General features: G+C 34.7%; 1 protein-coding gene across 1 annotated transcript in view; it reads right to left on the reverse strand.

Moving 5' to 3' along the window:
• Positions 1-13,119, reverse strand: part of LOC149775990 (uncharacterized) — a 43,983-nt gene that overhangs the window by 8,397 nt on the left and 22,467 nt on the right. The window contains exons 8-9 of the mRNA XM_089941210.1: positions 9,494-9,565; positions 1,347-1,454 (exon numbers count right to left, since the gene is read on the reverse strand). Of these exons, the coding sequence (XP_089797336.1) occupies positions 1,347-1,454; positions 9,494-9,565 (180 nt within the window). The remainder of the gene's footprint in view (positions 1-1,346; positions 1,455-9,493; positions 9,566-13,119) is intronic.

Genomic DNA, 13,119 nt, shown 5'->3' on the forward strand with positions numbered 1-13,119 from the left:
CATCTACATATTGCCATCATAGTGTTAATGAAAGCTACTTGTCCATAAGACCATTTTCATTGACAAACATTTACATATTGCTATAATAGTACCAATGAAAACTCCTTGTCCGTAAGACCATTTTCATTGACAAACATCTACATACTGCCATCATAGTGTTAATGAAAGCTACTTGTCCATAAGACCATTTTCATTGACAAACATCTACATATTGCCATCATAGTGTTAATGAAAGCTCCCTGTCCGTTAAGACCATTTTCATTGACAAACATTTACATATTGCCATCATAGTGTTAATGAAAGCTCCTTGTCCATAAGACCATTTTCATTGACAAACATTTACAAATTGCCATCATAGTGTTAATGAAAACTCCTTGTCCATAAGACCATTTTATGAGAAGTAGTCATAAAGAGAATGTCAGAACAGCTGTCAAGGTAGCTATTTTTAGGGTTAGATCAGCATCACTTTCATATAAGATTAATATATCTTGCAAAAAGGAGGGTTTATTTCTTTTTATGTCTGTACGGATGTAGCTTTTATGAGATTTTCAAAGTTAGGGAGGTTACACTGGCATCATAATTTTTTTGGACAATACTGAGTAGTGTTTTAATGATAATCCTTATTGACATGACCATCTTTTCAAGAGGATTAGTTAAAAGATTTTCTAGATAAACACCATCAAGTTGTAACACCTTTATTTAGGGCAACAAGAGATCAGAAGATGTAACCATAACAAGAATTTTACTATGACTACCCTGGCCACAAAAGGGGGGTTTGATTAGTACCATTTTCACATAGGCCCAACTAAACTGATAAGAAGTCTTACTGGCTGTGAAAGGGGCAACAGTTTCATTCAGAACCAATTTGATGTTATATGGTGTCTTTTGGTAAAAACATCTGCATCAATATGGTCAAGCATTCAGGAAAAGTAACTATACTGGTTGTCTGAGCAGTACCATTTCTATTCAGAACCAAACTGGACCTTGGACTAACAGCAAGCCTGTCTTGTTTACAAAGAATTGCAAATGCTTTTACATGACCTCTGAAACATGAAACAATTGTTTAAATGTGATTAATCCACTTGCATACCAGAAATGTCACTATGTGGCAAATAAGAGTTGTTTTAATTGAGGATCCTGTTTTAAGCCTTCTTAATCAAGTGCAAAAATAACTATATTCAACAAAAATTCAAATTACTTGGCAACATTATTTACCTGTTTGCCTACAGTACATACGTATCACCACTTACTTTGGTGAGGTTATAAAATTTCATAATCATGAAATCTAGCAATGGCAGATAAATGGAACTTGGTGATTCATTAAGTACAACTTAAAACCAGCTTACCTCAATTTCTGAGGAAGGATTCAAGTTTATAGATATTTTTGTTGTGTCGCTGGATAATTTATCTCCAAATCTTTGTTTCCTCTTCTGCAGCTTTTCCTGTTCATCCACCTGCCAAAAGAATGAACAATGGTAATAATAATTTTGTTCATACTACTATTAACAATGTAAAATCTGGACGGAAGGTAAACAAATTCAACAGCATATACTAAAATACCTGCACTTTTCAAAAAACATTTTAGGCAAAGAAAACAGAAAGTATAAGGTGTAAAATTTGCTACTGTTTTTCCATTTTTGATTTTTGTGATTAATTTGAATATGTGATTTTATTCAGTCTTTTATTTTCTGCCAGTTTAGCAGATTATTAAAAAAGTAATTTGAGATTTTCTATTTACAGTAATGGTAACCTTATCTGATGACAGAATAGCATTATATCCATGTACCTTTCCTTTCTGTAATTACTGATCTTTATATAAACCGTTTATAAATCTGTGAGTTTAATATAAAAACATTACAGAATACCGTATCATGTATCATAAAAAGCACAAATTCAAAACAAACAGGCACGCAAAACCTTCACTAGTTTCAACTACAGCTACTTCAAAGGCACACCACAGCAAATCCCAATACTTTTTAGCTGTACTGGTAATAATTCTGGAGAGCTTATGTGATGGCCTGGTGTCCATTTTGCATCTGTCTATTATGATAAGTTTGTTATTGGTACTACTCCAAAACTATTGGGAGGACTGCCATGAAAATATACACACATTCATCCTATTTATTTAGATAAGTTTAAATACAATGGTGTAGTTGATCAGAATGGCACCAATTGGACCTAAATTATGACCATCGTGATATCATGTTATTGCTATTCTCTAGAGCAGATGGTTTTGTAGACTTGGGGTTTAAACTAAAAGACTTATGATATCAAGTTGTGTTGATCAGATCTCCAAATGATGGTTATGTCGGACATCTTGAGAATCATTACCATTCTTGACGGTATGGTTGTATCGGCATGGGGTTTTCAGTTAATACTTCATTGTATATAGTCACTCCTGAATGAAAATAGTACTGATGCCCAAAAATCTCATTACTTCTGAAAGAATGGCCACATTAACATATTTTTTAAAAATCTTCTTTCTTTCAATATAGATTTGTTCCAATAGTAAAATGATTCTGATCAAACCTCCATAATGGCTGCCTTGAAAACTATCCTGAAAATCTTTATACTGGATTTTCACATAAACACTGTAACAATATGTAAATGGTTTTGAACAAACACTGTGTTTATCTTCCACCAGCGTGCTACAATAGTGGGCATCTCCAAAATCTTATCAATATTCTTGCATGAATGGTCAAGTGACATTGGTTTTTCATTAAAACCATGGATGGACAGGTAGGTAAATTTTGTTGGGTACCCGGCAGGGTCAGTTTTGACCTGGTTGGGTTTCTTCACTCCCATTTGTCTGGTTACCATCCCCCTGCATTTGTGTCCACCATAAAAATTGTTTTAACTTTTATTAACTACACTCAGAGAGATGGTGTGTATGTGTGTATGTATGCAGATGTGAGTGTGTCTGTGTATGTTTGTCTGTGTGAGAAACCAGACTCATCTAGATCAAATATTATACTAAAAATCGAATTATTTATTATTTATCATGTGGAGTGCATGCTTAGCCATTTAACAGCATCATCATCATCAGCAAGGTGCAAAGCCTGCAGTCCACCAGGGAACTTTGTCAGTGGACAGTTGTTTACAATGTGTGACATGGTCTGTAGAGCTCCACAGCAACAGGAAGAGTCAGTGGCCTGGCCCCATTGGACAATATTGACTGCACAACAACCCTGTCCTGTCCAGACGCAGTTCAGCATGGTCCACAGATGACGTGGAAGGTTGAAGCCAGGAGGGCAGACAGATGGTTCAGCTATGAGGGAGTGGTTTCAACATCTGCTGAAAACCACTCAACACTCCATGCCGAAACAGCTGTCATATCATCCGGCAACAAACCCAACCAGATTGGAAGTCTCGAAGTCACGACTGCTGGATGTGAGGTGATGTCCATGTACAGTGGAAGTTTCTAACTGGCATAGACCTTAACCAACACTTTTGTGGTTGCTTCCTGATGATGCAGATGTGGAGGAGGAATGTTGCTAAGTACCGGCAGCCATGGTAAAGGAGTAGGACGTAGTAGATTATGTACATTGTTGTGTTGAGCTGGAAATCAATTAACTTGGTGTGGGATGATCAAGTTCAGACAGGAGTGCAATACTTGGCTGTCAAATAACAGAGGACCAGTGCTGATGTCTTGAGTGTTTGAGCACTAGCACCCAGTTAGGCTGGGTATATCCGGGTAATGCAAAACCTGGAAGGGTCTGGGTGGTGTGCTGAGTACATGTCCATCCCTAATTAAAACACTTCTTATGTGACTGATTTTGAATGAAAATGGGGTAAATTTGACCATTTCCAAATCCAAAAATTTCTGGGAAGGATTTTGAAAACCAGATTAGTTGATCTTAAAATCAAGTAATAGGTCACTGCTTGCATTTTTGTACTTCCGAGAACTTATTAACATGACCTACACAAATTACAGACCATTCTATGATGCAACTGGAGTAAAACAAAGCCATGCGTTGGTAGGAAAGGAATATTCATGTCACCTTCTATCAACAACTAAGGGGTCAGAGTATTTGCGAATGAATTCAAATGTGGCTGAGTTAAGGAAGACATAATTCTTGTTTAGTATTTTGAATAAATTAGTAACTGGGACAAAGGTCCACTCAAACAGTGCTTGTAACAACTGATCATTAGTAATCAGCAACTTGAGCTGGGAGCAATGGGTGCATTGCAAAATGCTGCACTTTTTTCTACAAGATGTTGTTGTTGTTATGAAGTTAAATGACATTTTTCAGAACAAGATAGGCTATACAGGCAACTAGTACAACTGGTGCATAGTAACTCTGGTTGAAATACAATACACCTTAGTAAAGTGCTACAGAAAGCAAATTTGGGCGGACAAGCAATAAACTGTAACTCTTCTAACTGATAATGCGAAACACATCAATTAACCTTCCTTCAAGATCCCAGTAATATAAAGCCAAGTTGAAATCCAAAAAATTGCTTAGCAAACTGAGGAAAGCAACTTCTGTCAATGTCAAGGAATGCGGGAAATTAAATTCACTCAAGGTGCAAGCAATCTGAAGCCATGTGTTAAATGCTGAAACCCCCAGTTTCAGTCAAATGGTCTAGAAGAAATCAAATGCTGAAATCCATTCAATTTTGGACAAATGGTCTTGCAGAAATCTAAGTCAGCAAGGTGAACAATCTGGGGGACATAATAAATGAGATATGCAAGGTGAGCAACCTGGGCAACATAAGAAATGAAACTCCATTGAAGGCACATGAAAGTCTATGATACAGTGTTCATACCAAACAACATCACAATATGTTGAATGGTTCTTGACCTATGCCAGTTACAAGTACCATCATATGAAGATATAAAGTTAATTGTCAAAGGCCGAAAATATATCCAAAAATGGAGTTGTCAAGAAAAAAAGGCATATCTAACCCTTGAGACAATGTACACACCAAACTCTATCAGCATAGGTTGAATGGTTCCTGAGCTATGCTAGTTACAAGGATATCGTGCAGTGAAGATTTATATATGGAAACAGAACAAACAACTCGGTCAAAATTTGACATGAAATGATGGAACTTTTGTAAAGGCACATCTACATGCAATATGCAATTTGCCTATCAAATGGCATCCAATTATATGTAAGGATTGCAAAGCCATGTGGATTACAAGCAACATCCCATGTGTATGTATTAAGTTAATTATCAAAGGCCACAGCCCTATTCAAAATGGAACTAATGAGACAAAACCCATAAAAGGCACAGCTAGGTCTATGAAACAATGTACATGCCAACTGCATAAGAATATACTGAATGATTCCTGATCTAAGCTGTTTACAAGGATCTGTTGTAGGGGAGATATAATACTAAGGTAAGAAGGGCAATAACTCTGTCAAACTTTCACCTGACAAAAAAAAACCATCATATCTATAAAAGAAATGCCTCCCAAATAACATGCCACTGTGAATAAGGGTTGCAGAACTTTGATTGTTACATGTGTGAATTCACAAACCAACAACCTGACAAAAAAAGGGGATCACTATAGGGATCATGCATCTGAACACATGGCCCTAATTATCAAATTAGGATCATTATCAGGTAACCTACTGCTTCGATAAATACCAGCCTGGTCATCTGATTGGATCCATTTTCATTTAGGACCAACCAGACATCATAAGAAGTCTTTTGGTGGAAACCTCATGTTTATTTGACCATCCATTCAGAAAGAGTATTGATAACAATTTCAATATGGCCACTGTGGCAGCCACACTGTATGTCCCGGCAGTATCTTTTCATTTAGGTCCAACTAGGCTATGGGATGAATGGGTATGAAAAGTTGTAATGATAATCCTCCAAGTAGCTATGGGGGCGAAGTGATAACAAACTGGTTCTAATATCTGGATGGACAACAGACCATTCCAAAAGCTCTGCTGGTCTTTGAACAGTAGAGTTAAAAAATACATTTAGAAATTGTAAACATCAATACATACGGTTTATTTAGACTCAATTTGCTTCAAAAATTTCAACTGCTACTCCTTTGTAGGACATACTGAGGACTAAAATTTAACGCTAATCAACTTAAGGTTAGTAAAACCTCAACTGTCACCAATCCATAGGAGCAGCGATAATTACTGTTGGTCACTATCACGACAGTTAAGAAGTAATTTGTTGCATGAATCAAATAAAATATGTATGCATTCCCTTTAATGGTTAACAGATTTGTTTACTGTGTTAACTGAGTACCAACCAACATCCTGCACTTGATGATGTACAATAAATCTAATGGTGTAGTTGGACAAGTGTTAAACCACTCATCCAGTAACTCAGTGTGATCACTGTCAAAATATGGCAGATTTTGAATTTATTGAGAATATCAGAGATGGTTTCAGAACTCAGCAGTTAAAAATAATAAAATAATAAAATGACAGAAGAAATGGACTTATTGTAGAGCAAACAAAATTTGGTTATATTTAGAATTTCTTAAGAATATCAGAGATCTTTCAATACTCAGCAGTTAAAAATAATAAAGTGACATCAGAAATGAACTGATCATAGAGTCATTTAAGTTCTTTTTAGTCAGTAAGCGCATTGGTTCCTTTGAGGGACACTTCTTGCTACCTGATCGCCAAAGAGCTAAACACACACATCCACGACCATCATGTAGGGGTTATAACACAAAATCTATTACATATGTTACATATCATCCAGTGGCCTAAGTGGTTTGAACATCTACCTCAGATGTAGGAGGTCAGGGGGTTTGAACCCTGGCCAAGTCATACTTATAAAAATTATACTACATGTCCATACATGCCTACCATTACGCTTTTGACGTAATCATTATGCTTTTTTTCACTAACTTATGCCTTATGTGTAAATGTATTCAGATTACGTGTTTTCGGTATATCCCCCTCCAAAAAAAAATTATAATTTTTTTCTCGTTTTTATTAACATCCCATTAACCACACATACAGAAAAGACGGCTTCTATCTGTGACATAAGAGTATGCTTGTCCGTAGACTTACATGCAATTTACTAACAGTATTATGTTCTATTTATAGCAGTTGCCCCGTTTCCAAAAAAAAGGCTGGTTCTACTTTCAAACTTTTGATCTCAGTTTCAATAGGAGAGAACTGACTGATTTTCTGACTTGTAATCTTTGCTCGTAGATTCTTTGTTCAAATTCATATCCGTTACAAAACCAATCTGTAGGTATTTGGCGCTAAAAGTAGGATTTATTCTAGTTGATGCGTGTGTTTGAGCAAAAATGTTTTTCAAATAATTTCAAAGATGGATTAGAAAAGACGAAAAATCTACCCAGAGATGAATACATGAATGGATTACATATTACAGCGTTCCATTCTAGGACAGCTTCATGCCCCTTGCAGGCTGTGTGGAAAGGATTTTAATATTGGTCATGGTGGTAAAACAAAGAAACACTGAATTAGCTCGTTTTACTAACTCCAATACTAAGGTAACTTTTTTTTTTTTTTTTTTACAGCAGAATTAAATTGTGGACACAAATTTTATAAATGCTGAGGCATTATGTACCAAGTTCTTAATAGAAAACGGACTACCCCTAGCAGTAGAAGACTACACTGGTCCTTTGTTCAAACGTGTTTCCTGATTCCAGAATTGCAGAAAATATGCATGTGCAAGAACAAAACCATCTAACATTGTTAGGTGTTTAGCAGAAGATACTTCACTTAAAATTGCAGAAGCCATGAAATTTGGGCCGTTTAGTATTGCAACACACAGGAGTAGTGATTATGATGACAAAAGGTTGTACCCAGTCTGTGTAAGAGACTTTGACAACGAAATGGGCTAAGTCAGAGTGCTCTTCTTTCATTACCAAGATTAACAGTAAATTCCACTGGAGAAAACAACTTTTTTATTTGCTTGATAATGCTTTGAATAATATAAGCTGGCAGAACTGTATTGGGTTTTCAGCTGATGCTGCATCAGTGATGACTGGAATTCATAAAGGAGTTGCATTCTATATTTTGAAAAATGTCTTCATCATTGTTCACATCAGGTTGTCTTTGTCATATGAAGTACCATGCTGCAGGAAGGGCTGCTGATTAGAAGGAGAACTCCTGTAGTATCAAATTGGCACTCTACCTGACAATGTACTTCATGCAGACAGTTGATTTTTTTCATCTTATTTCCCAGCTAAAAATCTCAATAACTGGAAGATATAAATTTCCTCATCTTTGTCAGGTTATGAAAGGATTATTGTTCTTTACCATCTTAATGCTGACTGTGAGAGATTGTTCAGCATTGTTAACAAAAGTAAAACTGAATTCAGATCCAGGCTCTGTAACCAAGCAAATAGTGCTCTACAGGTGTGCAAAACATTTAAAGTCTCAGCTGGTACAAAGTGTTCTGAAATGCAATATGAGAGCCTGTTGCTTTTTAAAGCTCAAAGTGTTATATACGAAAACTTGAAGCAGTAATTGTTGTTAAGAGTCCAGTGGGATAAATAAATCATTTTATACATATGCTCATTGAATTTTTATTATGTTATATATGGATCACTCTTTCTGCTCGGATTACTCTTTCTGTTCACTTGGATTACACTTTTTTCTCACCAGGGGTTGGCATTTATGTATGTCTATTGCATGATGCCACATTGTAGACAACACTATAAACTGACACAATGTATACATCATAGCAATATGAAAGAAAAAATTGTTAAAACTACATTAAAAATCCAAATCTCACACACACACATCCTCCTGTTCAAAGTCTGGTAAGAAAATTATTTTAAGCTGTCACTCCAACTGCAAACTCTGTATATTCAACATTCAACACCCTCCTGGGGATACCAGGGAGAGAGGACAAACATATACCTCTCTGGCTGATGGTTACAACAGCAGGAAATGTGTGCCACATTTAGTGAATTGCCAACTAGTGGTTTGGGTGATGTGTTTATGGACGAACTGTCAGGGTGACAGACAAAGGGTATTAGAACATCCCCATGTTAAAGGCTATGGATGCAATTAATTGTATACATAATCTACTAGTTCATGCCTTAGTACAATTATGCCTGAGGCACATGAATTTTATATTGGCAATGATGTAGATATTTTGGAGTCCTCAAGGTTGGGTCCTTTATTTTCTTCTCATATGACCCCTTCTCAAACTGATAATTAATTTGTTCACAAATTAGTTTTTGTACTAAAAAGAATTAAAATATAAAAACATACATTTTATTGATAATGAAACTTTTACAATTTTCTCAAATGTGAAGAATTCTAAACCATGGAAAGACATTCCCAGATTTTCTATTTTAATATTTAAAAAGAATTTTTTCAATATCTGATTATTACCTCAACATATGTTGAAAATCCAAATATTTTAAGAAGCACAGCTAGATAATTCAAACATAAATTGACAACAATATTTGGGAAAATAACTGAAACTGGAGTCTGAACTCAATTTTATATGCTATACATGGACTCCAATGGCCAAACTAAAGCATATAAAAATAATTCCTAATTCCAGAAAATGGTGTTACCTTTGAAAGAGTTGAAGAAACAACTGTCCCAAATCTTTCTGCTCTTTTCTTCAGCTTCTCTACATCTGTGGGCTGAAAAGGACAAACCAATTCCAATTAACATTACTTATTTGTTTTACAACGAATGAATCTGTGAAATAAAATTATTAAATCATTTTAGGAGTAAATATGTCTCTTGCCTCAAGATTTCCTGGTTTATGTATGGATCAATGAACCAGAAAAATGTCCCCATGATATTAAGTACATACCAATGGCAATTAGCTGAGGTCTTTCTTTTGTAACGAATGGACATACACATGAATAGTTTACAATCATACGATAATTTTTGGTGATAATGCTGCTCTGTATTACAGGCTGCATGAGGCAGTTTTATCAATTTTTGAAAGAAAAAGAATATATTGGCTTTAATGGAAGTATTGCCAAAAATGGACTTGAATATGTTTGAACTTCAGTGCAGCACAAGTATTAACTACTCCTCAGTGATAGATCGACTTTAGACAAACCAATTTGTGTTAAGTACAGCTATTAAAATACCTTGATCTTATAATTAATATAGCCAATCTAATAATTAATATATCCAATTTAAAAATTATGTCCAACCTAATAATTAATGTGGCCAATCTAATAATTAATATATCTAATCTAATAGTTAACATTCCCAATCTAATAATATATTCAATCTAAAATTATGTCCAACCTAATAATTAATATATCCAATCTAATCTAATAATTAACATAGCCAATCTAATAATTAATACATTCAATCTAATCTAATAATTAACATACCAAATCTAATAATTAATATATCTAATAGTTAACATTCCCAATCTATTAATATATCCAATCTAATAATTAATATATCCAATCTCATAATTAATATGGACAATCTTATAATTAATATGGACAATCTTATAATTAATATTTACAATCTAATAATTAATATATCCAAAGGGAAATGCATTAAACACAGTTCATATTAAGTGTAGGACCAAACATATTTTTTCTTTGTTATTGACTGATCTAGAGTTGGTGACAAGGTGGGAGCAGCCATTTGTAATTGTCAAAACCAATCAAATTTGATGAAGGGAGACTCTCAGATTAATACCTCACTGATCCCTTTGAAAAACTACTTTTAAATTTTACCATAGTCACCCCATTCAAAGTTCATACAGTGACAGAGCATGGTTTTTCAAGGACTTCTATAAGGTTTCAAGTATTTTTATTATGGAAATTGAACTTTCTCCACATGTTATTTTATTATTGGCTAAACAGGTATAAATGTAGGAAAAAAAATAATGTGACACAACATCAAGGGATTCTACTGAATCTCGTAACTATACTTGATGAGTGTTACTAATTTTATCCCAATGCAGTATTTATTAATTCATTATTTTTGGCCAATACATTAATAACAAACATTATGAATTTAAAAAGTGAAATATATTTTTCCTTGTAACATGTAATCTCTCAGATAAATGCAAGGAGTTTTGGTAATACTTGAGTGAGTTTTCCACAAATTTAAAGACTTTCCAATGATAAAACCAACGATTTTCAAAATTCCAATAGTTTTTAATGCAACCCGTCAATTTCAAAGATTTTGCAAGGTTGTAATTATTATGCCCTTGGCTTGATAAAGAGAAATATTTTGATAAATATGGATTGTGCACCTGTCAGCCCAACTTGATTGCATGGAAAACAAAATCCTCAATACGCTGACTGCCAAAGAAGAATTTTCCCTTTGATGAGATTCTCTTACAGGTTAGGAGAATATGTGAAAATGTGCAACCTGCAGCATTGTACCCAGGATCCCAAAGACAGGGGACATTGCCCACCCACCCCAATTTAGGGGACACAACACTTTTAAAGGGGCAACGGAAAATTGTAGATAGCACTTAATGCACTAGTAGCACAATAAAAACTATATATTCTAATTTGTTTCAAGTTTTGCAACCTTAACTTTGTCATCATCAAGGTAATATTGTCTTTTCATTGGACCCTTATTGTAATAATTGTAATAATTGTTGAATCGAATGCCCATGTAACTCATAAAAAAGTTAATATGTTTGAATAAATGGTTAACCTAAAATAATCTGTACTCTGGAATTTTCCATTCCCGATTTTGCTGTCACTTAAAATGTCCCCCATTATCTAACAGCATTTTTTATAAGTCTCATTTGTTGCTTAATTATTTATCTTTTAAAATTAAGAATGCATTGATTAAATGATACATTTCATATTGGCATATATTTAGTCCCATTTGTCATTATTTTAACCTCAAAATCTTTTCTACAGTAGACGTTCATTAAATCCTTAAAATGCATTAATTTACATAAATAGCTGAAAAAGACTTTACATTGCATCTTGGCAGACAACTACAAAAATTAAATGTTTTGATTGCCCAATATATTGTTTGAAAGTGGATCTTGGTTGATACATACAAGTTCTTATTGCCTTTAGTGACTCTGGCAATAGCTGATGCCAAACATAGATGTGGATGAATGCAGGACAACTATTCAGCAGAAACTATTCCAAACATTTTGGTCAAAACTGTCAGTGTATTTCTCTTGCAAAAAGACAGTCTAAGTGCTATGATAGCAAATTCAATCAAATCAAATTAGACAGTTTTGGATGTTCTGTACGCATTTTAAATGATCTGTAAGAACACTCATTTCAACAGAGCTATACAACTGAACAAACCCTGAATTAGTCTTGGTCACTATACTGTTAGATGCATGACTAAAGTCTGGATGATTAAGGCTCAGTCTGGTATTTTTAGTTTGAGTGCTAAAATACACATCAAATTAAAACAAAAAAACACAAATGTAAAATATGTTCCAAACCAGGAAGTACAATACTCAGCTTGTTAAATATTTGTTAGCTCTGTTCATTTGCAAGCTATAATGGTCTTTCTACATCATTTATTGGCAGTATGTCATTCTTGTCCCAATTCAGTAAATTGTTGTAGTCTAGATGAAGATGCAACTCGTAATTGTTATCTGACCCAGTTATTTACTGTTCTGCTATGACCATTCTGTCATCAAACCGTACTGGTGATTCTGCCACAACATACATTCTTTAGTACTGCTGCATGCTTCCAATAATCCTACATGTTCACCTAAATTATAGTACAAGTCACATAGCTCATGTATGAACTCTAAGTCACTTTTTGCAGCTACAGGTGTTATTTTGGAGAATTTGATTACACATACCATTAAATGGCATTTATTCACTTTTGACATTAAGTAAATGGGGTGATCTCATTTAAAATGGTTTTGTCACACTATGACAATAGGGAACGCACCAGGGGTTGGGAAAAAAGTTGTACTACAAACATAAACGGAGATGCAACTATGTCATTATAAATAAAGCCTGGGAATACACCAGCTGAAAAAAAGTGAGTGTGTGTGTGTGATTTGGATTTTCAACGTAGCTCTAACAATTTTTCAGTCATATCGCTACGATGTCTGCAGTGTGGCAGTTTATAGTGATGTCTAGCACTGGGGCCTCATGCCATAGACATGTAGCATGATGTCCCACCCAGTCACATTATCCTGACACCAGGCCGACCAGTCCTAACACTAACCTCTTAATGCTGAGCGCCAAGCGAGGCAGCTGTTAGTACCATT

Source organism: Sinohyriopsis cumingii, chromosome 18, assembly GCF_028554795.1.
Source record: "Sinohyriopsis cumingii isolate HCF-2022 chromosome 18, ASM2855479v2, whole genome shotgun sequence".
In the NCBI taxonomy this organism is placed as follows: domain Eukaryota; kingdom Metazoa; phylum Mollusca; class Bivalvia; order Unionida; family Unionidae; genus Sinohyriopsis; species Sinohyriopsis cumingii.